Here is a 27,379-nt window from a genome sequence, read left to right on the forward strand (position 1 = left end):
CTCAGCTAGGTTAGGTGCATGATTCTCGCGATGATACTATGATCATCTATATAATGCCTATTCTAAGATTTATATTCTCGTTTATTAAAACAAAACCATAAACTATGTCCAGCTAGTCTAGTATTCTTTGCGCATGTTGGCGCCATTTTGTCATCTTTATGACGTTTCAAAATTACGTACGTCAGTTTGACTTCCGGAAGAATAATGTGAAAATGGGGGTACCAGAAATTACTCTAACAGAGGATAAAAGATGTTTACTTTCAAAGGTGTCATCTGGAATATGTCTTGCCACAATTCCTTTTAATTTCATAATGCTGGCTATGGGAATTTACATTGAGCTTGCTGTACAAGACAAAGTTGGGCTCATAGAAGGAAGTCGTAACGCCTTACCTGCGTTTATGGTTATTTTATCGTTTTTTGGACTGATAGGAAATGTTTTAGGTGCACGCGTGTGCTGGGTTATACAAAACCTAAAGAGGAGGGAAGCTTGGAAAAAATATCTCACAATATTTGTATATATTTCTTTGGTAATATTTGTGTGTGTATTTGTTTCATCCATGCTTTGTTTTGCAAGCATTGCTTCACTGCGCAAATTATTTGGAAAAGGAATATTAACTTCCATGAAAAAGTATTCCACAGACATGCATAAAAAGCATATCATTGACGTGTTACAAATCCAGTACAAGTGTTGTGGTTCCAATGGATACACAGATTGGTTCAATTACAAAATTGTTTCAAAGAAATATCTCAACGATGATTATATGACAAAAGAGGAACAAGAAACATTCAAGTAAGCATTATGAGCTAAACGTTTGCTGTTGATTCAGATGGATTTATTTTACAAAAGTCAGTTTATCATATCAAGGATATCTAAATTTGTTCGTGAGACACACATTTTTTGTATACAGTGAGGTCGCCTTTAACGAATCACTAAGTAAATTTGCGTTGATTGTACGTATTCAAGCTCGAGTTAAATTCATAATACAACATGGTTTTATTGTATCATACTTGACTCATAACATCATATATATCTTTCCCAACAACCAATGATTAAACAAAAATTATCGCTGTACTTTGATGAACGATGTTTTCTCCTTTAGCGGATCATTTTCTCCATTACCGAATCACGTGATATACAGCTGATTATTTTTTTTTAGGGACAGTGTCGAAATATTTTTTAAAGTTTTAATATGCTTTAAAGCATGAATAAGAAAAATGGAAGAGCTAATAATTTTTTTCATTTTGAGTGAAGTGTTCATTCTGTTTAACCCGACAATTCATGATAAAATAACAATGAATTCAATGGAAAAAAAATGACTGCGTGATTTGTAAACTTTGATCCACCAATTTATTAAAAATCATTTAGTTTTTAGTCATTATTGTAAGTCATCAATATTGTTAATTTTATGAGATACATGTATATGCACATCTTTTCATGAAATTACAAAGAAATATAGCTTACATGTAAATGGATCGAGAAAAAACCGACACACGAGGGTTTTCCCAAAATTGCATTGACAAGTGACGTTATTCAGTTCATAGAACTCACAGAAAGATGAAGTTTGTGTCGCAACGGGTTTACGTTATTTGCATTGAAATTATGTGTCGATATTAATTAAATACTGTATCAGATTGGATTTTTATAACATATATATATGTACATCATAGATTTTTCGTGCGGCACAACGACACTTAAAAAAAAATAAACATACAGAAACTTGAAGATTATCACGAGGAAAATAACTCATCGAATAAAGAATTTAAAAAAAAAAAGAAGAAAAATATGAATTTAAATTTCTGCATTGTTTTTTGGTTTTTTATTTATTCAAAAAAATTTAGCCATTCCGAATTTTTTAAAGATTTTTTAGCACGTACGTTAGAAAAGTTGAAGTTTGAATACACAACGGTAACTATAATTATAAAAAAGGTTTTAAAAGATCTAGAAGCAAATACTAGGGCGATTTTAAAGTAAACAAAATAAAATACACAAAATTGCCTAGAAACGTGTTTAGTGATTGTATAGTTAAGCAACCAAAAAATAAAAAAAAATAAAAACACACAAAAACAGGACTCAGTATTGACATCCAGCAAAAAAAACCAAAAACAAAAAAAAAAAAACCAAAAAACTTCCACCGATAGAAATGGAAGAACAAGTTCCAAGAAGACAGACGTTTTGAATCGGCGATCATTTTTACTATGAAATATTTTAAAACAAATCTAGAAATGTATAGTGAATGACTGAATGTGCAAGCTGGATAGGTGTTCAAGGAAAACAAATATTTTCCATGACCTGTACATGTATGGATTCAGCGATCGTTTGTACTTATGAAATATTTTTAAAACAAAATTAAAAATGTATATGTGAATCTGCAAACTGGATCCATGTTCAAGGAAAATTATATTTTTGGGAAATAAACTACTAAATGTCATCGAATACGAATAACTTTAATTTGTAAGGCATGGGTTTTTAAATCAATAAATATCCGTATTTATACAGGGAATTGGGGAGACCACAATATGGTTGAAATCATAATCGAATGGAGAAATGTTCTAGAAAATGGGAATGAGATGTGTTTTTAAAATCTTATATTGTTGTTTCTGGATTTTTTTATTGAAGCAGATGTGCAAATAATCGTAGCGGTATCAATTAATTTTGTCATGATCCCTCCATGATCCCCGCATCTCGGTGATTCGTTATTGGAACCCTGACTACCCACAACATTATAGCCAATATAATTATTCTCTGATTAAGAAATTGTTTGACGCTTTCAGTGCTTGTAGACAGATAAATTTATTAAACATCTATACTAAATATGCTTACATACAATGAGCCGTTCACATCAGAGCTCAACCGAAAAGTGAAAGTAGCCAGCTGCACGCATGCTTTTTGTCTGCGTCTTCAAAAAGCTTGTTCATGTTTGTTTAGAAATTACGACATAAAACAAGATAAAATTTAATAATTTCATGATAAATAATTAAAACAAGAATAACTCTACATGACAGGATATGTTAAGTTAAGTATTGAACCTTTAATAGAAAAATACAGAATTGTTTATCTGAAAGTGATTCGGTAATGGAGACGATTCGTTAATGGCAACCTCACTGTATTAAATTTAATCTTTGACAAGTTCCCATAATAATAATTTTCTTTTGTAATCTACTTATAAATAAAGAAGTTTTTGTATATTAAATTTAATCTTTTTTGACATTTTTTGTATATTAAATTTAATCTTTGACAAGTTCCCATAATAATAATTTTCTTTTGTAATCTACTTAAAAATAAAGAAGAAACTGCAATGAACGCAAACTTCCTCACAGTTACACCATAATTTAAATTTCTGATATTATCTTTAAAGTTGATGAAAAGCAAATACGTACTTTAGACATTTTACCAGTACATTAATAGGCTGTGTATTTAATGAGCACTTTTTGGTAGAAAGCAGAGCTTCTGCTTTATAATATTCTGTACCGTGTACATCACTTAATGAGATTTATTTAGCTCTGTCTATGTATGTGTGTTTGTACCGGTATGTTAAATATTTAATAGGCACATTTAGGAATATACATAATATAAAAACATAAATCCATGCTAACCTGTTAAAAAACCAATATCTGCCAAATATTTTACAATATGATGTATAAATATATTGGGTTTACAGTAGGTTGGCAGACTTTTTAATAGTTATAGGCACTTTGCAGCAAGTATGATGACAATGTCCCATTCAGCTGCTGTAGCCTCAAAGTCTTAAGACCATGCATCAACACCAGGGTTCATGAGACCCACTTTAAGTATAACTACGCCAATGACCTGACTGTGTATAGGAGAGGCTGTGGAGATGCATTGATGAAATCGTACAAAAACATACTGAATGCCTCGGGAGCTATCATTGTCATCCTGGCATTAATTCAGGTAGAAACCTTGTCTTATTACATGTACCAGGCATTAATTCAGAAAACAATAACAAATGTTGATTGACATAAAATAGTTTTAGCATAGACATGTTTTATATTTAAGACAACAGCTGAAAGCAGGCCAACTGTAGAAAAATAGAGCATTGTAAAAATAAAATCAATTTGCATTTTGAAATATATCTGAATTCTATACCATATATTATTAATGGTTATTAAAAAGGTTTTAAAGAAGAAAATTTAAGTTACCGTAACTTGACCACTTGTCGATAAAATTAGACATCAGTTTTGATACACTGACATATAGGATACTATATTTTAACTACATGTACTAAATATCATTTTTATGCACAGTTGGCCCTTGCAACTGGAACACGACTGCTGCAGACAGGAATAGAAAACCTGAAGGAGGAGGAGGATTCAACTGCCTATCTATTTCCTAGTGGCGCTAAAGGAGGAAAATCAGGAGGGAAAGGTAAAAACAAAACTTCATGTAATATTTTCTAACACTTACCAGGTAACAGTGCATCTGAAATCACAGAAACAACTCACCTGAGTTCTCATTTTTCCCCAAGAGTTTTGTTTGTACACTACACATACTGTACTTGTACATTTGTATTATACTGAAGTTGGATATTGCAATGGAATTAATATGGGCTACTGTTGTGTAGAAAATAAAAAATTTTAGTGGAAAAAAAATTTTGGTCAAGATCCACTGAACTATTTGTAGTTTATGGCCTTATGCTAGAAAACTCATCAATTTGATTATTATAAGGGCCCCCACAAATTTCTTTATAGTGATTAGCCTGTCTGTCTGATGTAAGAATTTACTTAATAAATTCTCTCCCATAGACCCATTCTAGCTCATATTTCACCAGTAGGGTGCACATGCTTTGGGAGAAATGCCAAGCAGTAATGTTGAACCAAGTTAAAGTCAAAGGAGGTTATGGCAGACTTATATAAAAATGCTTGTCCTTACCATATATTCTCTTCCCTTGGCCCAGTCTGGTTCATACTTCACATTAAGAGATTCTTTTGGGTGATTAGAGAATGTGCAGTGACTTTGAACAAAATTTAAGGTCAAGGCTGAAAAAGACCCATTTGATTATTCTTAGTTTAGACCATGTACTCTTTATCCTTCAGTTTGCTTATATTGTGGGTAAATGGTGCCCAATGACCTTGAACTAAGTTTCTAGGTCAAAGGTGAAGGTTATAGATGATCTTTGTAAATTCCAGATTTGCACCATAATTTCATTTTCATGCTCAGATTTACCAAACACAGATTGAATGTAAAAGCTGTACAGTGACCCTAAATAAAGGTGCTTTGTCAAATGTCAAGGTTACAGCAGACCTCTCTCAGCCAAATTGTTCTCCCTTTGGTCCTACCTGCATTGTTCTTGTTAGGTATTGAATGTGCAATGACCTTGAACTAAATTTATAAGTCAGAAGTTAATGGTCATCCAAACCTGTGGGAAATGTTTTGCATAAAAGCCTTTACTTCAATATTCCTTACAGATATGGAATTCTAGCATGTGTTCAATTTGAAAATGGCAGAAAAAAAGGTTCAAATTTGGTGGAAAAGATCAACTTTTGAAACTTACTGCGATCAATAAAAACAAAAGCCTCTGCTGTATTTGAACTGGGTACCTGTGGATTACCCAAAGCTATACCAATTTCGCTACATATATTGACAACCATATTTGCGATATAAACAGTTTCACAATGGTTAAAATCGTCATATTGTGACATGGACACCCTGTGGCATTAATACTTTCTATGAAGGTACATGTATATATACTTTCATAGAAAGTAAATGTCACAGGGTGTCAAGTTTTAAGGATCCCTTAGGTTAAAATGAATTTCTCTAAAATGTCTGTCATCTTAATTTCATTTATTAAAGTGGGTCCCTTTAAGATGGTCACCATCTCAATGATTTTTCCATTTTATTGTTCCCATTTATTGCAAGTGTAATTATTCAGAGTCAACTATTTTACAGGGAAGGATGATGAAACACAGAATCTGTTGGGAGGTGGTGATTTACCTGGTGAGTTTCATTGACTTATCAAGCAAATTCAATACCATGTTTGTTATATTCTAAAGGTATTCAATATCAATTACTAGTAACTTTGTGCATAAAAATTTCTAGCTCTGAATATGTGCATGACATTGGTAAATTTGACATCTCACAGTCAAATTTAAATGATAGGCTGAAATAGCTAGGATTTAAGCTTGATTTATATTATAATTTGTATTTTATGAAGGTATCTATTTGTGATTAAAAGATTTAATGCATATATATATCCATGGTGATGCTTTGAAGAACAGTGTTCAATTAGATTTGTAGCTTAGTGATTAAAACTAATCATTTTCAACCAAATGAATATTATAGATGATGATATTGAAACACAGAAAACAATACTGGGCGAAGATTTACCTCGTAAGTTTAAAAACATGATTAAATTGCAGACTTAAAAAATACATTAACTAAAAATTGGCCCGAAGAATAAACCTATATTTGATACCAAAGTTCTGGTAAATGTTTAATACCTGTAATGTTCATGTACACTGTATAGCTTGTATCAATATATTGACTTTTAGCTCCCCCAATGACAATGCTAGCCAGCCTCCAGAACCTGCCCCCTGTGGGAAGTATAGACGACTTGTCAGTGGATGAGTCGTTTGATGAGGTGGAAGACGACGAAGACTACATTCCACCAAGACATTCTGTCAGATATGTCAATGAAATGTAGCATTAGAAATGTATTGGTAGTCATTGAAAAGCTGCTACCACTTCAATGATGCTTAACAAATCACAAGGTCAATCCCCATGCCCTATAGTTATACATTTACAAGCGAGCAAAAAAAAAATTGTCAGTTACATGTATCAAGCCCTATTTGTAATTTGATTCTTGGCAAAACTAGTTTTTCTTTAAGAGTATCGGGTAATTTTATAGTACAAAGTACTAATAAATGTCATTCTGTTGAATTGCCTTCAATCCCAAAATTCTTTAATCGACTTTCGAGGTACATATTTGATAAATCAACATTCTTCTCATTATATTGTATTCATGGCCTTGATTGATCACTGTTATATATTTGTTTTAATTTTTGAATATACCTTATTTAAGAATTTCATGTTAGATTTATACATATGAAGTTTTAATAAATTATCACAAAAACTTTTTCTTACGAATACTAAATGGCAAAAGTTTTTCAAAGCTTGGAACCCCGCCCATTAATCTCATCTGTCTCTTCCTTCCCTCCTAACTGATCACTATTGAGGATCAACATCCAAGGTTCTTTAAACTGAACCTGATGGTTCCATGTGTCTCATGACACCATATGAAGGATGAGCGATTATATGATGAAAACAATGTTTTCTTTTGTGTGAACAGTATCCATAATCCTTTTGTCAACTCTGAATTGATAACACTATCTATCCAAAGAAATGGGTACTCTATGTGCCATATTTTGCCCCAAAATAACTAAGTTCAACAGATGGTATTTTTTTCATAAAATATCAAAATTCAAGTGATATGCACATCTCTGATATCCTGCAAAACAAAAATTTCCTATCTTGAAATCTGTAGGAGTTATCCGTACAGTAAAGATACCCTTTAGGCAGCCGCCCACCCGCCATTTTCACCATTTTAATAACCAGATTTTTCCTTGTGGAAACAGTTTAAAAAATGGCTGGTTTATGATTCCAACCTAGAACCTTTGCCTTTCTATTCAAGTATTAAAACATTAAGCTATCCAGTTTAATTACCCTATCATTACAACATCACATTCATCTTTGCATCATTCTGGTATGTACATACATGTACAATAAAACATTAATGTAACTCAGTGACCTGTATACTTCAGTTTCATATATTTTACTATATAGTAGTGCCAATTGGAATGATAAGAAAAATAGTAAATATACTATAGCATTGAATGATTTATTTTTGACGTCGTGGTGTCAATAACTGCCGTCAGGTGAGCAAACAAATTGAATAACGCGCGTTATGATAATTTGTCTGCTCATCTGACAGCAGTTATTGACACGACAACGTCAAAAATAAATCATTCAATGCTTATATTTACATTCCCTTACTGAAGAAATCAATTGTTTACTTAAATAAATCGATATAAAGTGCAGATCACGGAGGGAGTGAATAAGTAACAGCAAGAACAGCTGTTTTGTAAAACCGGTTTAAACTGGTTTTCACATAGACTGTTGAGATGAGATCGACGAGCATGAAAATAAAATCCATGATAAATAACTCTTGAAATGTTGCTTTTAACAATAAAGTCAACTTTTTTGTTGATAATTATAAAACATGGTGTTTTGACAACATTCATGAAATCCATTTTTTAACTGATAACATAGAAATCACTGTTTGAGAACTACTTATGTAAATTACTCGTAAATTCATACGCAGTGAATAGGTGTTGCATTTAGAGGCATTTAAAAATCACGGGATTTAATGGAAAAACACAGTAGACTGTAAATATAATCATTTATTACACAAAGTAATAGGTGGAATAATAATGGAAATAGATTAGATCTATTAAAAGAGTAGAGATCTTCACTCGGAAAAATTTCAAATACAGATCTTGGCTACATATCATTGTTTTGAGAGAAAAGATTGTCAAAAATAAGCAAACTCCATAATTTCATGGAATTTCCGTTATAATACACATACTTTAAGGTGAAAACAGCACTTTAATAATTTCTATACACATTTAAATAATGATAAGTTAATTTTGATGTCAAGTTTTTATCTAGTAGATACATGTACATTTTTTAGGACAACAAGACACTAAGTACAAACAAAATTATGTTGAGATTAAAATATGGTGTATTATGTGGATATTTCACTGATGAACATTTATTCACAAAAGTTATGCTTAAAAACTGAAGTATTTCCTCTCTTGTGCCTATACATTTTAAAAATTAATGAAAACAGCTAATCCTTTCAATTATGTTGAGTTTAAAAAAGAACCAGGAAGGAAGAGCAGAGTCTATTACTGTACGGGAATATATAAATACGTTACGATGCATGTACAATGTAAATTAATACTGTGTACAGCAACATGTATTTGTTAATTTAACCCTTTTAGTTTTGTCCTTTTGAAAATCATCATTAGTTGGCAAATTACAAACAGGTCTAATTTCAATCAGTTTAAATATAACGTATTAAATATCTTTTTAAACACAACTTTGTTTCGAAAAGATAATTGCAAGTATGATGGGGCAAAAATACCCTCTGTATACATTGATACAAATTCAACATAAATGCCTTATAAATGATAAAAATCTCTTTAAAAACAAAAAAGCACCAATTTGTGAAGGGAACAAAAAAATCAAATCTCTGAAAAAAAAATTGTAACAGTCCATTCCTTTTAATATCATTTCTACATACTGTACACACATTTTCACAACACTCATTTAATTTCTTATCACAGAAGTCCCTATAGGAATAATTCTGACAGTAAACATACAATCATTTTTTTAAAAAAACCATTTTTTACTACAAATGTATTGAAATATCATATAGAATGCACATTCTCAGATCCAACTACTATAAATAGATAGTCCAATGTCTTCCAACAAAATCTATAGATTCATGATGAAATATCTAAGATTCCTTGTTTTCTTCTTCTATAACTTCATCTTGAGTCTCTGTGTTCAATTGTAAAGTATTATTTTCCAGTAATGGTGCATCTGTAAAAATAGAGAAATTAAAACAGGTGTTAAATCAATCCATCAATTAACACTGAGTATTAAGGTATCTCACTCCTCAATGTGGTTGCAAGTAGCAAGAATTTCTTACAAAGTATATTATTGAAATCTGAAGACAAAACATACAACAACAACAAAATAAAAAGAAAAGGGGGGGGTCAGTGTTTATCCCTCTGGGTTAGTTAGTGGGCATGTAATTTGACATTTGTTGCAGTAAAATTGCAGTTTGTGCTGTATTGACATATATCGGCAGTTTACCTAACCAATTAGAATGTTTATCAGTACACCAAGTATTGTTTTAAATTATGTACATGCAATGATCAGATTGATTATATTGATTAAGAGAATTCACATGATTGTTTATGGCATTTCTGCACTAAGTACAAGATAATTTTTCAATAGTAATGATTTAAAATAAAATTTGTCTGAATATCCAACTTCAAAAAATCTAATCCAGTTTGTCTGGATTTGACTTAAGTATGCAAGTGACATAATAAAACATGAGTGTCATTGATGTAGTTTTTACGAAAGAGGGCTTCAAAGATAAAATTCTTCCAACATTTGGCCAAAAAAAAAAAATCAGACTTTTCTATATATTTGCATAGTTTTATGCTAAAAGATAATAAAATTCTTTAATATTGATTTCTATAAGTAAATTTAAACAGGGCCTAATGTATGTTTAAAATATATCAAGTTGAGTTTGTTTGCTTAAAAAATATGATAAAATGTTTAGTGTTTATCAACTTTCAAAGAATGCATGATCTTGAATTTTTATTTTGAAAACCATCTGAAAAACTTGCCTGTTTATTAGTTTTAAATTGATTTTCTTTAGGAATGTTGTGTAATAATGAAATAAAAATCTTTCTGTGATAAATGAATAAAGTTATACTTGTGTGCAGTGAACTTTAAATGTGACCAGTGAGATACCTTAAAAGCCTCTGTTTATCAAAATTCGAACTCTCGAAATTCATGTACATTAATTAAAATCTAATTACCCTCTGAAGACAAATTCTCTCTAGAGGACTCCAGACTGCCTGCGGTAGCGGTGCGAGATCCGTGGGAGGGGCGACTGGTTCGACTATCCATGGTGTCCACTGTTCCAGCAGTGGAGGCGTCGCTCATGCTAAAATTGACTGTATCTATTGAACCGAACACCTCGGCGTTCCCTGTGGTGGTGGTTATCACGGAATGTCTGCTGGTACTATCAATGCTTGGAAGAGCTGGACTTCGAAGCTGGAATGGAATATTTGGTAAAGGCCTAAATTCCTGAGCTGACCTTGGGCTGGCTACCTGTTGGGAGGCAGTGTCATTGGTTGCTTCCTCGTAGGTCGGTAGCCTAGCAGACTCGTACCCTATTAAAGCTACTCTGTCGTGTTCATCAATGGGGTATACCCGTCCGTATGGTGGGGGCATGGTACCCTGATCGTAAAAGCGCTGGTGATGATGGTGGGATGGCTTCTTGCGACGAAGAATGACAATTACCATCACCATTAAAAGTAGTCCCAACACACTGCAAGCAGTAGCAATGACAACAGCCAATGTATTCATATGACTGTTGTCCTGCGTTGTGTCTTCCACTGATACTTCTGTTGGAGTTAGAGCTATACAAAACAAAAAGCAGTTTATTAAAAATCAACTTTGGTGGGGTTTTTAATCGGATTTTGTACATAAAAATATGTGCAAATCAAGTTGGGTCATAATGAAAATACTGTAACTAGAAAGTTTTCCTTATACATGCATTTTTTACAAAATGAATACTTCCCTGCTTTAATGCTCTAAATTTGTGTAACATGATCTAACCCATATTTATAACTTTAAAATTAGAATACATATTTACTATAGCATTTATGTTACGAATATTTGACCTATTAAATTTAACCATTAATTTATATGATATGGTAACCTTATTTTTTATATCGACCATCTATTAAGGTGGTAATGGGACATTTGTTGATATTTAAGTGAATTAAAGTACGTTACAATTAGAATACTTTCATTGGTTTAGAATTTCAAATTTTACAATATTTAATTAAATAGCTTTTGAAAATATTTGGAGAGGTAAAAAATGTAATAAATTTCATAATTTTGGTAGAGGGCTTTATGGACAATGCATTTAAATTTTTCCACCAAGTATGGGAGTGTAGAGGACGATTTTTGAAACCTTTGGCCTTTTTGCATATTTGGCATATTGGCCTTGCTTATGAGGCTTGGGTGTGGTGCGGTCATAAATATTACAATTTCCATTCATATTATTCTACAGATGCTTGAAACCAAAAATAGTCACAAATTGCCTTGTAGTTTTCAAGAAAAACTTTAAAATGTAAAATGTTAACGGACAATGCAGGAGGAACCACACAACAAAGGACAAAGACCAATTGCGAGGGTCATCTGAGTGACTCAGGAGACGTAAAAAGGTGAAAACATGACTTACAAATACAAGATGGAGTGTAGCGGTCCCATTTGCCATTGTTACAAGTGAGGACCTCCTGACCCAGGGACTGATACCCAGAGTCACAGGTACACGCCACTCTCCCCAAGTGATACACATGGGTACAGGAGCTAGACTTGGTTGTCCAACAGGAACACTCTCCATTAGGAATTATTGGAACTTGGCAAGGTTCAGAAGTACCTAAAAATAGTTAGAGGTCTATCATTTTTCTGTTGTATCATATACATGTTTAACTTTTTATAAAAACAGTAATATGTAAAACTTCTTTCATATCATGTTTGCATTTGTATATCAATAAATGATTTACATAACGTGTTTACAAAAAACAATCAACTCTCTTACAATTCATGTCATACAGATTAGAAAAAAATTTGATAGCCAAATTTTTCTTTTCTTACCTGTCTGTAAACAAATTGGTAGATCAGACCATCTCCCCTTTTCTTGGCACACAACTGTGGGTTCCCCTATCAACTTATACCCTGTTTCACAATAATACTGGATTTTGTCACCCTCAGCAAAAGAAAACCTCTCAAAGGGAGGCTCTTCTTGTTCATCTGGTTCGTATATCCATTTAGCATGGGGTACTTTTGGTGGCTGTTCACATTTGTCATCTAAAACTTATTGAAATTAAAATGAATAAATATGAATGAAAGCTGGAGTAATTTGCAGAAACATCAATACATGTATATCAACCATACAATGTTGTTGTTAACTTGGGGTCCATAAAATTTTTTTGCTCCAACATAAGATTTTCTGATACAAGACAATGCCTAGTTTCATTGATAATATTTTTTTCTTAGTTTTCTAATTTTAAAGAAGTTTATCATCAGACTTTGTTAATGATATTAAGTACATGTAAACCAGTGTATATAAGTCTACACCTCTAGTTTTATGATATGAAGAAATTAAACTACAGGTAGTGATACTAGTAATCATTTGTCACTTACAGAGTGAAATTATTTATACTGCCCATGGCTTGGAAGGGTTCCATAGGATTATAAGATTTAATATACAGTTGTGAGATTTTCATTGGTACTCTTCACACAAGTTTCTATTTCAATGTATTTAACAATAGTTACCAAATCTGACTTGGCTTGATGATGTTCAGCATTTAGTACTCTATAACATTACAGGTAAACTCACATGCAGTGCGTTTTACGCAGTCTCTAACTGGCACTCCTGGAGTGAGGTACCACACATCTTTGTAACAATATACTTCAAATGACCTTCCGAATGGCTCTGCCAACGACTTTAAAACGTATCCATCTCTACAGTAAAGGACTGCTTCTTTACGGTCTTCTCTTCTCATGATATCTGCATGATTTAATGGAGGGATAGGACATTCATCTGAAACAGAAAGATTTGGATTCAATGTAATTGAAACTGACGTTACACATCAACAGAGGAAGTAAAAGGCCATACAAGAGGCCCATGGGCCACATCGCTCACCTGAGGAACAATAGCTATGATAAAATCAGCTCAAAGGAGTCATGATACAAACTATCTGGACAATTTACAATAATACATGTAGATCCTGTATAAATAAAATCCATTTTCCCCTGGATATTCTTATGTTTATAATCATTAGTCCCTTTTCAAACAGGATGATTTTATAGTCATATCATATGTTGAGTATTGCAGTTCTCAAAAAGATCCCTAACAATAGTTTATATATGGGATATAAACGTACATCAAACTCTGAACCTTCTCGTGAGGCCAAAGAATTGTCCTGGGGCCAAATTCTTAACAATTATAAAGAATTATCTGGCTGATTAGTTTCTGAGAAGATTTTTAAAGATTTACCCTATATATTCCTTTGTTAAACTTTGACCCCCCCCCCCACCCCATTGTGGCCCCACCCTACCCCTGGGGATCATTATTTTCACAACTCTGAATCTACACTACCTGAGAATGCTTTCACACAAGTTTCAGCTTTCCTGGCTGATTAGTTTCTGAGAAGAAGATTTTTGAAGATTTACTCTGTTTATTCCTATGTAAAACTTCGACCCCCCATTGTGGCCCCAACCTACCCCCAGGGGTTATTATTTTCACAACTTTGAATCTACACTACCTGAGGATGCTTCCACACAATTTCCAGCTTTGCCGGCGGATTAGTTTCTGAGAAGAAGATTTTTAAAGATTTACTGTATATATTCCTATGTAAAACTTCGATCCCCCATTGTGGCCCCACCCTACCCTCAGGGGTCATGATTTTCACAAATTTGAATCTACACTACCTGAGGATGCTTCCACACAAGTCTCAGCTTTCCTGGCCGATTAGTTTCTGAGAAGAAGATTTTTAAAGATTTACTTTTTATATTCATGTTAAACTTCGACCCCCATTGTGGCCCCACCCTACCCCCGGGGGTCATGATTTTCACAACTTTGAATCTACACTACCTGAGGATGCTTCCACACAAGTTTCAGCTTTCCTGGACGATTAGTTTCTGAGAAGACGATTTTTAAAGATTTACTCTATATATTCATTTGTTAAACTTCGACCCCCATTGTGGCCCCCCCCATTGTGGCCCCACCCTCAGGTGAGCTAAAAAGGTTAAGTTTACAATTCAATAAGTTGGTTTCTGGAAGAACAGACTTTGAAAATTTTCGTAATAAATTTTGACAATTTTTTTTACTTTTTTAATCCGTAGCTTTTAAGATCTGTGTACAAACATAGAATTGTGAGCAAATCTCTGTATCTTGCTTATAATTCGAAGCTTAACACTCAAATATGGTTAGTAAATAGAAATTGTAGGGTAACAATTAAACACAAGAAACATGCACTACATGTATAACAAATAAAGAACACAATTTATTTTTTCTAAATGAATCATATATATACATGTATATACCTACATATTTCCGTCAGCGATATCAAACTCTATTTAAACTGAATAAACTCGAGAAAATGCCGAGCATCTCAACAAAACCTATTGCATTAATCTACCATTACGCAAAAGATAATGCCGAATTACCGATAGAATGAATTGTACTTCAGTACCCCTACATCAGATATTGCTTAATTTGCGCAGGTAAACTGTTAACTGTTTGATTTACCGAAGTCTCTGTTTTATTTGATACGTAAAAATCACGAAATACAGACGATAGTTCCCAGGTTACAAAGCATAAATAATGAAAACGAAACGAAAATCAGAACAAGCTAACACCAACGTCATGTGTGAAAACTGTCAACGCATTGAAATATTTAGCCTTAATTTACAAAATCGGCCCCAATATATTTTGCATGTTTCAAAAATTTCCCTTCATACGCGAACGGTTGCATTGCAAGTAAATTCATCATAGTTAAACAAAGAACCTCGTTTTAGAAGTATGGAATACGAGTCTTGATAAAATGGGTATGCAAACCCGGGCCGTGGCAAAATAAAAGCCGGGGCAGATCGGCAATCGTCAATTCCAAATACGCATTATTTTGCAGCAATATTTACAGCGAATACAAATAAACTGGTCCATCAAATATCCCGAAATTTTAATGAGATTGGCAGATTAATACCTGCCAATCTTTTGTTTTGCTCAGACCAAGTCTTGCCTACCCATTTTACCGTAGGTAATTCTTACCGTATGCCGAGCCCGAAGCTATTAAACTGATTGAAACACGCATTTCCTTTATTATTATTTTCGTAATAACTCAGATTTGAATCAGAATTAGCACTTAATTTTTGCAATTTATATTTTCCTTCCCATAAGGATAATTTATGCTAAACTACGTTGAATTGAACTAATTAGTTCTTGAGAAGAAGATTTTTAAAAATGCACCCCCCTTTTTCTACAGTTTCAAGGTTTTCTCCGCTTTGAATACAGATCGGACTTTTATTTCTGCAATTTATATTCGCCCTCACATAAGGATGCTTTGTGCCAAATTTGGTTGAAATTGGATAAGCGGTTTTAGAGAAGAAGTTCAAAATGTGAAAAGTTTACAGACGGACAGACGGACAGACGGACAGACAGACGGACAGACGGACGGACAGACGGACGACGGACAAAATGTGATCAGAATAGCTCACTTGAGCTTTCAGCTCAGGTGAGCTAAAAACATAATGTTGAGGCGTGTTGAATTTTTTTAACTTAAAATAAGGTCAGACGGCACGTTCCTCAATTTTAGATAACTTTTTCCAGGAATTTGTTAATGGTTTACTACTACTTTGACAAGCTTTCTTGCAAAACATTAGGGTACCTTACCAGGCATTTCTGCAAAATACTAGAGTATGCATTATCCTATATAATCTTCTTGAAAATACACTTGAATTACTGATATAAAAATAAATACATCTACAGCACAGCGAAATTCACTATATTAGAACTATATCTCCGCCGGGATGGGGCTTTGAACTCACGACCTATACGCTTCTGGCAGTGAGCGGTCACGGTTCTAACCACTCGACCATCTAGACATATAACCAAATCCAAGTAAATTTTGATTATTTTTAAAGTAATTATTAAATTAATATTTTTTATTGGAACTCTTTATTACGAGGAGATACAAAAAAGATTCTCGAGGAACGTGTCTTCTGACCTTAAGAGGCTCAAATATTGGACAAATCAAGTTACAAGTTTATGAAAGGACTATATATGATAAGGGCCTAAAATGGCCCCCTAAAATGAACATCATCATTTTACTATCATTCTTTGTTTTCTTAGTACAGATATGTATGTGATGTGTTTACATAATAATCATTTTGGTTCAAGTGCCCACAATTTAGAAATATGACATTGTAAAGACAACCTTTTCCCGCCATTTTTGCATTTTTAGAGTAAAACAGCTTGTTTTCAAGCAGTTTTTCCTTTCGAAAACATAGAGCGCATTCTTGAACAAATAAAATATTTTAATCAGAGATGTATCTAGCCAAGACTGATCAGTGACAAAAAAAAATTCCTTGTTCAAGCATGCGCTCTATATTTCCCATTCGTAAATAGATAAGAAAAATGTCAATTTTTGGCTGATTTTGATTGAATTATAGAAATGGCGTCACTTCTGACGTCATATACTGCCAGTGAGTGCAAATAAATCAAATAAATAGATGAAAAATATATTTTATATCAACTCTTCTAAAAAATAAGTTAACATTTTCTTGTACCCGAAACACTTAAAAAATGGCGAATTATGGGGGCCAAATTGAACTCTTATCATATATAGTTCTTTCCCAAAGTATGTTGTAGAAAAACTTTTGATATCAAATTTTTTTCTGGATATTTTAAACTTTTAAACTTCGGATATATAAAGTTTATATTGTAAGTGTCGTAATTTTAATAAATATTTAACAGAATTACTTGAAAATGAATAGAGTTTGTCCTTTAACCATGCTTATGAAGTGTACGAAGTTTGATAAACATGCATGCCAGGTTTTTTTTTTTAATCTTGCTTTGCTACAAGGCTGAAATGGACACACATACACACACATGACAGCAATGGTGCAATATCCCCTTTTCAACAAGTTGAGTGAGGGGATAATTAGCTAATTGATTGGGTGATTAAATTAAATTATTTTGCATAGTACCCTTTTGCAGACACGTTGGTCTTGTTCCTGGGCTCCATTTTGAACCTGAGTGTTGGTCACATTTGAAAGTCTCATCCCCCTTCAATTCATAGCCCTTGTTGCATTTTACAAATGCATAGATATCTCTGTATTCTATCTGTCCATCTAAGACAGCTGGAAATTCACCGCAACTTTGGTCAGGACCGTAACCTGTGATAAAACATATTCCATGCATCATTCTTGATATATTCTAACTACATGTTTTGAAATATTGAAAATTTGAATATTCATGAACCATGATGGATGAGAGTGGATTTCAAAGGAATGAAGCAAAAGATCTATAGAAAAATACATCAAAATATACCACTAAAGAAATATGGCATTTTTAACTCAATGATATAATTTGACCAAATATATGAAATTCGATTAAAATGAAATAATCTTTAAATTCACCTGTCTTAAATAATTTGGCTAAAAACTGTAATTTTATGAGCTCACCTTCTTTCAAGGGATTTTTGATTCCCGAACATACATGATAAAGTGATGCTGTTGTAATTAAAATAAGCCTGAAGTAACTTTCTTTCATCATCCTGCAAAGAGAAAACAGTGTTTTTGTGACAAAATGAGTCATTTGTAAGCAGATTTCTCTCTTAAATCATGCACCTTAAAAGTTTGGCCTCTGGCATTATACTCTCTCTCTCTCTCTCTCTCTCTCTCTCTCTCTCTCTCTCTCTCTCTCTCTCTCTCTGTTTCCCGACTCACTCTATTTTTTCCAGGCTAAATAATTACAGACCCTTAACTTTTTTCCAGAAAATTGTGTTTTTCTTTCTCCAGCTTTCTTGCTGGAGTCTAGCTTTTTGTACCCCAAATTTAGTGTTTTACAGATTTATAATTCAAAGCACAAAATAGAACCATTATAACAATTAGAGCTTGGACTTTGGGTAGTTGGTGTTAAACAGCAATGTGACGTAGGCCTGTCTATTTCATTGTAGGGCACTCAGCCATTGCTCTTTGAAATCAACAAGATTTGTCTGGCTTTATAGCTAATACTATGCAATCGGTGTATATTTCACTCGAAACCAGCGTCATTTATTACTTGTTTTGACGCAAAAATAGACAGTTACGTCCTACGGAAAGTCCAAGGCCTTGTTAAAATGGTTCTAAACTGTCATAACTACTTTAGGTGTTGCAAGTAACAATCAAATAATCATACATGATGTTTTAAAGTAATTGACTCTTGACAGTTTTGTGCTCCTGTTTTTGGCTTCTCAAGTGTGTTGCATACTGAGGAAGTGACACAGGTCACACTTTATATTCATAACTTTCTTGGCCCATTTCACATACACTAAATAATCAGAAGCCTTGTTTACATTGAAAGTAAAAGCAGGGTTTTCATCGAACAAAGACAAACATTCTGGATTTTTCAATTCATAATGGACGATGAAGAAATAATTTGCTTAAAAGTTTGAACTAGTGTGAGCTACCGAGTGTTAATATCAAAACGTACATCGAAAGTTTTTTTTAATTTGTTTTTTTTTAAATAAACAGAACATTTCCAGAGTAATGAGCGTTATTGGTTTTCTTTCTAACACTATATCATGGCGGAAATATTTGGAATGACTTACGAAGTTACGTATCGGTCTCATACAGGAGTCAGGAATGCAGTATATTATCAAAGAAGTAATCAATCTTTTGATTGTAGTTGATGGAAGTTAAAAAAAAATAAGTATATTAATATTATTTGCATAAAAAATAAATGCGCACCTAATTCAATGGATACTCCTGCATTAAGTGTCAACTATGAACTGAGGTGTTTAAGCAGTCTAGACTCTACACATACACGCACTTAGTAATACAAACTATCAAACATACCTAATACCTTGTCCATGACATCTACGAATATTCGAATACGAATCGAATAGCACTCACGAATATTAGTATACTGATTTATGGTATTCGTTTCAGCACTAGTATAAATAAAGACCACCTCCTCACTTCAGAAAGGGAAGTTTGTTATAATGATTAATATGAAAAAAAAATATTATAGTCATTAGTGGTGGATAAAATTTATAAATCAAGACTAAGGGTGAATATATTAAGTAAAAGCTATTCACTTCATTGTCTGCACACTTGAGATTCTAAAGGACTGTGAAGTTGTATTTGTAATTAACATTCTTACTTTCTTAGATATGTATATACATGTATATTTTTTTAATTCTCACGATTTACTCTCAAATGATCTTGAGATCATTCAGATCATTGAGATTACTTTCAAATTTCATTCAATCCTTAATTTTTTTACTTTCAAATTACAAAATGCATGTAAAAAAAATTCTAATGGGCTGAGGTGTTTCATATTGGGCTGACCCATTTATGTCCGGATGCCATTAGATTTTATTGCACCTGGGTGTCCACTGTTCAGTATAAAGATTATACTCTGTCCCAAGATATTCTGGATTCACATTTGGCTTAATTGCTTGATATTTATAAATACCCCAGGATTCAAACGATGTTCATTCAAAAGTATGAAAAATTTCCAAGATTTCTCAGTTGAAACGCCCCTGTTAGCTTATCAGGTTTCAATACAATGCTAAAAAATGTGATGTCTACGGAGATTTTGTATTGCAGCAAGCCCGGATGATAACGTTGAAAAATTGCGTGATGTATTCCGAGTGTATTCCGAATGGAGAAAAGATGTAAACATTCCCTATTATAAATCTCCGTAAGGAATCTGTTTTCGTTCCTGTGAATTTTTCCGAGTGAAAGATGATAATGTGTCAATGAAATTATCTTGGAAAATATCCCTTTCAACTATTTTAATTGCCCTTCTTTCACAGGTATGTGTTTTTTTAATAAAAATCGTCCAAATGTGCTGCATAAATATCTTAAGACAGACTATAGGACAGACATATTCAAATATTTTTCAAATATAAAGATTCATGGGAATTGCTGGTAGAAATTTTAATAGATCTCTAGTATGTTCAGCTTCATTAAAAGTTTCATGGTTAAATTCTTAAACTATGATCAGATATTCGAAGTTCTGTAGCCTATTGTGAAATAATGAATATGTTACACCTAGCGTAGAATTTCAAGTATATACAAACCTTGGGACTTTTCACAAGTCTATGATGCATAAAGGTTTATAATGTAAGTCAGTCTGGCACAAGATGAACAATTGAGAGGGACATTATTGAATTCAAATACTAGAGCGATCGAGTGTACTTATCGTCAGTCAATTTCCATATTCAATTTTACAGAATATTAAAGGTTATACACTCATACATTTCATGTGATATTAAATATAGGCTCAAAGACATAATTAAAAATAGAAAACATTCGTCATTTTTCATTACATTAGGAGCAAAAAAGAATTGCCTTATGATATCGTCAACAATAATCGTAAAACGGTTGTGATAGAGTAATCAGTAGATGTACAATATATAAGTAAAACTTCACTCACAATGAACAAACCTTCTTCCTTTTTCATTTGTTTGTTTGCTACTACGCATGTCAAAAGTGTCAAGATCTTTGTTTACTTCCGGTTTGAAGAAGCATTTGACACGGTGTTACAAAGCTATTTCTTAAAGGTATTAATTATTGATTTCAGAATTTTCGCAAATTACAAAGGGATTTCACAAAATGTTGTGCTTTACAGTATTTAAAAGACCTTCTTTTTTGCCATTTATTTATTTCTTTCTTTTTTTTGGGGGGGGGGGGGGGGTTACAGTAAAACTCGATTGTAGCGAAGCCCTAGGGACCAGTGGATTTACTTAAGAAATGACCAGCAAGATAAAAAGTTCACCAGAATATGAACTTGGTTGGTCACGTGAGCAAATCCTTTGAAGCCCGAAGTGCTTGTCAGAAGATTTGATCATGTACCAACCAAGTTCATATTGCAGTGAACTTTTTAACATTGCTGTTTAATTATTAAATACTTAAATTTACATTTGAGACAGGCAAATTGTTCAGAATTAATAATACATGTATAACCATGTTTTTATGTTGCAACTGTCAAAAGAGAAGCGTGTGCAGTAATCATTGTGAAATGATCTTAAATAGTTCACACAGAATTGAACACTTTTACTATTAAAATGTTATAGGTTCATATATAGAAACATGTTTGCAAATGTAATTATTTTGCTGCATTTATAATTCGTTATAGTCATATACTGTAATGAATTTGTAATAAGAAGCATAACAAATTCGCTACATGTATATATTATATATACCGTAAATTGTTTTCTTTCACCAGACTACTATTTATGCAATATATAATTGAGGCTGTGATGGTCAGACCAGTTTGAATACCAGTACCAGATAGGGTTTAAATCCCGGTCTTGTCCGTCATTATTTCTCTCGTCCCGTTACAGGGCATTAAATGAAAATACATTATTTTGAAACATTTTGGAACGGTCCCTTTAATTATCTGACTGTAAAATGAAGGATTTATGTGAAATAAATTCATTCAAACTACCGGTATAATTTCAATTAGTAATGCTATCTTTTAAATCTAAAAAGAAATTCATTATTAATGTTTAAGTTTCCTTTATTAATTTCATCTATTTGGGGCTCAAAATCATTTCTCTATATTTGTAAATTCGTTATATTCAAATTTGTTATAATGGTTAAATTTTGCATGTCAAGGATTTGTTAAGACTTTTTATGGGGGCACAAGACTTTGCTACATGTATATCGGAGATATTTTTATTTTAGGATGTTCATGTTGATGGCTTAGCAATGGACCCAGTATAATAGATGATCCAAGTACATGTATAATGAAACCAAAATGCTTTGTCAGCATCCAGAAGGCAATAGTATTTATGGTTTTACTTGTGATATTTCTGCAAGTTTTTCACATTTACCTCATGTTACAAGAGGGAAACCCAATTGTTGGAGAAAGAAATCACATATCAGGCTGGGATCAAATAATGCGAAAGATTAGAGATGCCTATGTTACTGACAGCAGTGGGTATTATTTTATCCTGCCTGATATTTTAGGAAGCAGAAAATCACAATCCTCAGGCACACATGATGTTGCTGTTGCAACTCACACCACTTCAAATAATCTTCAGAATCTTGTGCAGTTGAATGAAAGATGGCAGGGACAGATCTCCATTTCAGTATTGACTCAGAGTCATGATGCCGAATATGCACTGTATTTAATTTGGAGATTACATGAATGTCATGAAGATATACAACGAAAAGTGATTTTTCACTTAGTCTTTCCCGTTTGGAGTCATAAAGATATTATCAACACTACACCCCATGAAATTCACTGTGATAAGAAGCTTTCAATGAAAGCTCATTATGAAAACTTTGAGATTGGAGAACTGCAATATCCTCATAATATACTTCGAAACCTGGCCTTAAAAATGGTGACAACTAGTTTTGTTCTAGTCATGGACATAGACCTTTTGCCCTCTGCAAATCTTTCAAGTTCATTCCAGACAGACATTATCAATTCCAAAATTGCAAGCAATCAGACAGCCTACGTAGTCCCTGTGTTTGAAACAGGTGAAGGCGATAACATTCCATCCACAAAGGAAGACCTCTTAACTGACCGAAACATTCAGCCCTTTTACATAAATGTGTGTCCAAAGTGCCAAAATCAAACCAATTATAAAAAATGGAAGTATCTCAGAAAAAGTGACAAACTGCAGCTAGCATTTGAGTTGCAGTGGAAATATCCTTTTGAGCCATTTTTCATTGCTTCTAAATCATCTTTACCATTGTACCAGGAGAGATTTAAACAGTATGGCTTTAATAGAGTCAGCCAGGTAACTCACAATGCTATTGTATTTTTCGTTTTGTGGTAAATGAGATACCTTCCAGATATTCTTTTTGCAAATACCTACATGCTGTGTTTTGCAATGAAAATTAATTAGAACATCATTTTTGCACATGTCTGTAAAGATCAATTCTGACCATTAAATACATGAATCCACAGTTCTAGTTACCACATGGCTCAACCATGGGAAATAGTGGTTGTGCATGAACATACTAAATTTACCTCAAAAAATTCTAACAGATATAGGATACCATTAAAAATATACATGTATGTTCACATAATAAGAAGATGGGTGGATAAGGCGTGTAAAATGCCCATACACGGTCGGACAGACTACTAAAAAATTAAAGTATCAACAAATCTGATGGGTTTTTTAAAATAATTTAAAACAATATATATTTAACGAGTCATTGATTTGTAACCTGTAGGTATGTTCAATACTTAGAATATGTTGACTCAAACAGGCGTATACGTATCAAAACCTGCAAATATTGTAATTTTTAAGAACTTCAAGGCATTTTCTTTTATAGAGTGGGTCTGTGCTCCATATTTTTCTCATAGTCTAATTAAGGTCTAATGGTAAACAAACTGATTTCAATCAACAAAAACGTGGAGAGATGACCCACTATACATTAAAAATATCATTTTGTATCCCAACAACTGAATGTATTGAAAAAATAATACAAGTCCGGTGATTCGTGACCTTAGTCACACATAAAATTTTAAAAAGCCGCCTCAGTTGTGTCTGAAATGGCTCAGTGGTTAGAGTACCTGGCATAAGCTAACCGTATATATCTAGGGTTTTTATGTTACGGGTTCGATACCACCAAAATTTCCGACAATATTTTTTTTTCTTATTTTTTGTTAAATATATTAAAAACTGACTATAGTTAGAAATTTTGCTTTTGCAAAGTTGTATTATAATATATTTGAATAGATTTAATTGGGGAAAAATAAATTTAAAATTGTATTTCACTACTAAACCGAATGGGTATTTGCGCCATCTTATTCCCCCATCTTCTTTACTTTCAGTTTTTAGCTCACCTGAACCGAAGGTTCAAGTGAGCTTTTCTGATCACCCGTTGTCCGTCGTCCGTCGTCCGTCCGTCCGTCCGTCCGTCCGTCTGTCCGTCTGTCTGTAAACTTTTCACATTTTCAACTTCTTCTCAAAAACCACTGGGCCAAATTTAACCAAATTGGTACAAAGCATCCTTATGGAAAGGGGGTTATAGATTGTTAAAATAAAGGGCACAGCCCTTTTCAAAAGGGAGATAATTGCGAAACAGTAAGTTTAGGGTGCATGTCTTTAAAAATCTTCTTCTCAAGAACCACGGCACCAGAAATGCCAATATTTACACAAAAGCTTGTATATATAGTGAAGATTCTAAATTGTAAAAATCGTGACCCTCGGACCAAAACTGGGGCCCCAGGCGGGGTTCAAAGTTTAACATAGAAATACATAGGAAAATGTTTAAAAAATCTTCTTCTCAAGAACCACTGCACCAGAAATGCCAATATTTACACAAAAGCTTTTATATATAGTGAAGATTCTAAATTGTAAAAATGGTGACCCTCGGACCAAAACTGGGGCCCCAGGTGGGGTTCAAAGTTTAACATAGAACAACATATGGAAAATGTTTAAACAATGTTCTTCTCAAGAACCACTGCACCAGAAATGCCAATATTTACACAAAAACTTGTATATATAGTGAAGATTCTAAATTGTAAAAATCGTGACCCTCGGACCAAAACTGGGGCCCCAGGCGGGGTTCAAAGTTTAACATAGAAATACATAGGAAAATTTTTTAAAAATCTTCTTCTCAAGAACCACTGCACCAGAAATGCCAATATTTATACAAAAGCTTGTATACATAGTGAAGATTCTAAATTGTAAAAATCGTGACCCTCGGATCAAAACTGGGGCCCCAGGCGGGGTTCAAAGTTTAACATAGAAATACATAGGAAAATGTTTAAAAATCTTCTTCTCAAGAACCACTGCACCAGAAATGCCAATATTTACACAAAAGGTTGTATATATAGTGAAGATTTTAAATTGTAAAAATCATGCCCCTCGGACCAAGACTGGGGCCCCAGGCGGGGTTCAAAGTTTAACATAGAAATACCTTAGGAAAATGTTTAAAAAATCTTCTTCTCAAGAACCACTGCACCAGAAATGCCAATATTTACACAAAAGCTTGTATGTATAATGAAGATTCTAAATTGTAGAAATCGTGACCCTCGGACCAAGACTGGGGCCCCAGGCGGGGTTCAAAGTTTAACATAGAACTACATATGAAAAATGTTTAAAAATTTTCTTCTCAAGAACCACTTCACCAAAAATGCCAATACATACACAAAAGGTTGTATACATAGTGAAGATTGTTAAAATCGTGACCCCCGAACAAAAAGTGGGGCCCCAGTAGGGGTTTAGATTTTAACATATGTAGGAAAATGTTTTAAAATCTTCTTCTCAAGAACTATAGTGCAACTGTTTGGGATATTACTATGCATACATGTACATCCTTAAATAATGTAGATTAAAAAAATTGTAACTCCCGGACAATTGATGGGCACCAAGAGGGGTTCAAAATTTAAACATTTTAAAAAACATAAAGGAAAAGTTTAAAAAAATTTTTCTCAAGAACTACAATGTTTTAGTTTGTGGAATTTCTATGCATGCATCCTTCGCTTATGTAGATTCCTAATTGGTAAAATCGTGACCCCTGGACCAATACTGGGGCCCAAAGATGGGGTCAAAATTTATTAAAGAAATATAAAGGTAACATTTTTAAAAAATCTTCTTCTCGAGAACTACAATGCTTCAATTTGTGAGATTACTATCATGCATACAACCTTGGATAATGAAGGTTCGACAGTTTTAAAATAGTGACCCCTGGACTAATACTAGAGACCCAAGATGGGTTTAAAGTTAAATGTAGAAGTACCGGTATATATGGAAAATGTTTAAAAATCTTCTTTTCGAGAACTACAATGCATCAATTTGTCAGATAACTACGTCAGCACCCTCAAATAGTGTAGATTCGAAATTATAAAAGCCGTGATCTCAATCTAATACTGGGGCCCCAAGAGGTGTTCAAAGTTTAGCATAGAAATATAGAGGGAAAATGTTGAAAAATCTTTTTCTAGGGAACTATAATGCTTCAGCTTGTGAGATAACTAGGCAAGCATCCTTAAATAATGTAGATTCCAAATAATTAAAACTTTAGCACTGGACTAATACTGTGGCCCCAAGAGGGGTTCAAAGTTTAACATAGAAAGATATATTGAAAATGTTTTTAAAAAGTTTTTCTCGAGAACTATAATGCTACAGTTTGTGAGATTACTATGCAAGGATCCTCAAATTGTGTAAACTCTAATGTAGTGGAACCAAGAGTTATCTTTCTTGTGTTCTGTACAGTCTGAGAGTTATTCCTCTTGAAGTGGAACTCTGCTATGTTCAGTTTTTCAGGTTGTGTACATGCGGTCCCACCGCAGTGCTTCACATTTTCATTCCTATGTTACTATTTATGTTGTTCAAGCCAACCATAAACCTCGGACCATAACTAGGTCCCCAGAAAGGGGTTCAATGTTTAAAATAGAAAAAGCATATGCTACGAAATGTAATGTTACAAGGGACTGCTGTTCAGGTGAGCGATGTGGCCCATGGGCCTCTTGTTATATATTTCAGATTTGTGAAATGCATGTCGCTGGATTTGATTTTTCTGTTCTGAACAACGCATTCCTCGTTCACAAAGGCTACAAAATGAAGAACAAATTCTACAGTCAAAAAGATGTTGATCATCATGAAAACCGACAACGTTATGAAGAATTTAAAAAAGTACTGGAATCTTCTTATCCAGACTCCAAAAGAAAATGTTAGCAATAATAAAAATTACAAAAACTTACTGTGGAATCATATTAATTCTTAAGGGCTACTATAATTTGGTGTAAAAATATGATTTTGTGGGAAACACATTTATATTGTATATTCAATTATTCAAAATAATTGT

The 27,379-nt window shown here is 33.2% G+C and overlaps 3 protein-coding genes across 4 annotated transcripts; 2 read left to right on the forward strand and 1 right to left on the reverse strand.

The window, feature by feature from the left end:
* The first annotated feature begins 35 nt into the window (after window positions 1-35).
* LOC128177520 (peripherin-2-like) lies at window positions 36-7,272 on the forward strand. Its single transcript, XM_052844246.1, has 6 exons — window positions 36-790; window positions 3,700-3,910; window positions 4,264-4,384; window positions 5,906-5,953; window positions 6,299-6,346; window positions 6,508-7,272. Exons 1-6 carry the CDS (start codon window positions 159-161, stop codon window positions 6,657-6,659), a joined length of 1,212 nt encoding a protein of 403 aa, XP_052700206.1. The 5' UTR covers window positions 36-158; the 3' UTR covers window positions 6,660-7,272.
* Window positions 7,273-9,443: 2,171 nt separating this feature from the next.
* Window positions 9,444-21,111, reverse strand: LOC128177515 (sushi, von Willebrand factor type A, EGF and pentraxin domain-containing protein 1-like). 2 transcript variants are annotated; one of them, XM_052844241.1, is made up of 8 exons: window positions 21,042-21,111; window positions 18,080-18,171; window positions 17,603-17,791; window positions 13,233-13,436; window positions 12,488-12,700; window positions 12,072-12,269; window positions 10,636-11,241; window positions 9,444-9,622 (listed from the first exon to the last, which is right to left on the reverse strand). In XM_052844241.1, the coding sequence occupies exons 2-8, from the start codon at window positions 18,168-18,170 to the stop codon at window positions 9,537-9,539; spliced, it is 1,587 nt and encodes a 528-aa protein (XP_052700201.1). In that variant the 5' UTR covers window position 18,171; window positions 21,042-21,111; the 3' UTR covers window positions 9,444-9,536. The 2 variants fall into 2 exon arrangements, with proteins under 2 accessions (XP_052700201.1, XP_052700200.1); XM_052844240.1 differs by having other exon boundaries at window positions 12,488-12,706.
* Window positions 21,099-27,274, forward strand: LOC128177522 (beta-1,4-glucuronyltransferase 1-like). The gene is made up of 3 exons (XM_052844247.1): window positions 21,099-21,168; window positions 22,295-23,358; window positions 27,058-27,274. The coding sequence occupies exons 2-3, from the start codon at window positions 22,357-22,359 to the stop codon at window positions 27,247-27,249; spliced, it is 1,194 nt and encodes a 397-aa protein (XP_052700207.1). The 5' UTR covers window positions 21,099-21,168; window positions 22,295-22,356; the 3' UTR covers window positions 27,250-27,274.
* The last annotated feature ends 105 nt before the right edge of the window (window positions 27,275-27,379 follow it).

This window comes from Crassostrea angulata, chromosome 3 (assembly GCF_025612915.1).
Source record: "Crassostrea angulata isolate pt1a10 chromosome 3, ASM2561291v2, whole genome shotgun sequence".
Taxonomy (NCBI): Eukaryota; Metazoa; Mollusca; class Bivalvia; order Ostreida; family Ostreidae; genus Magallana; species Magallana angulata.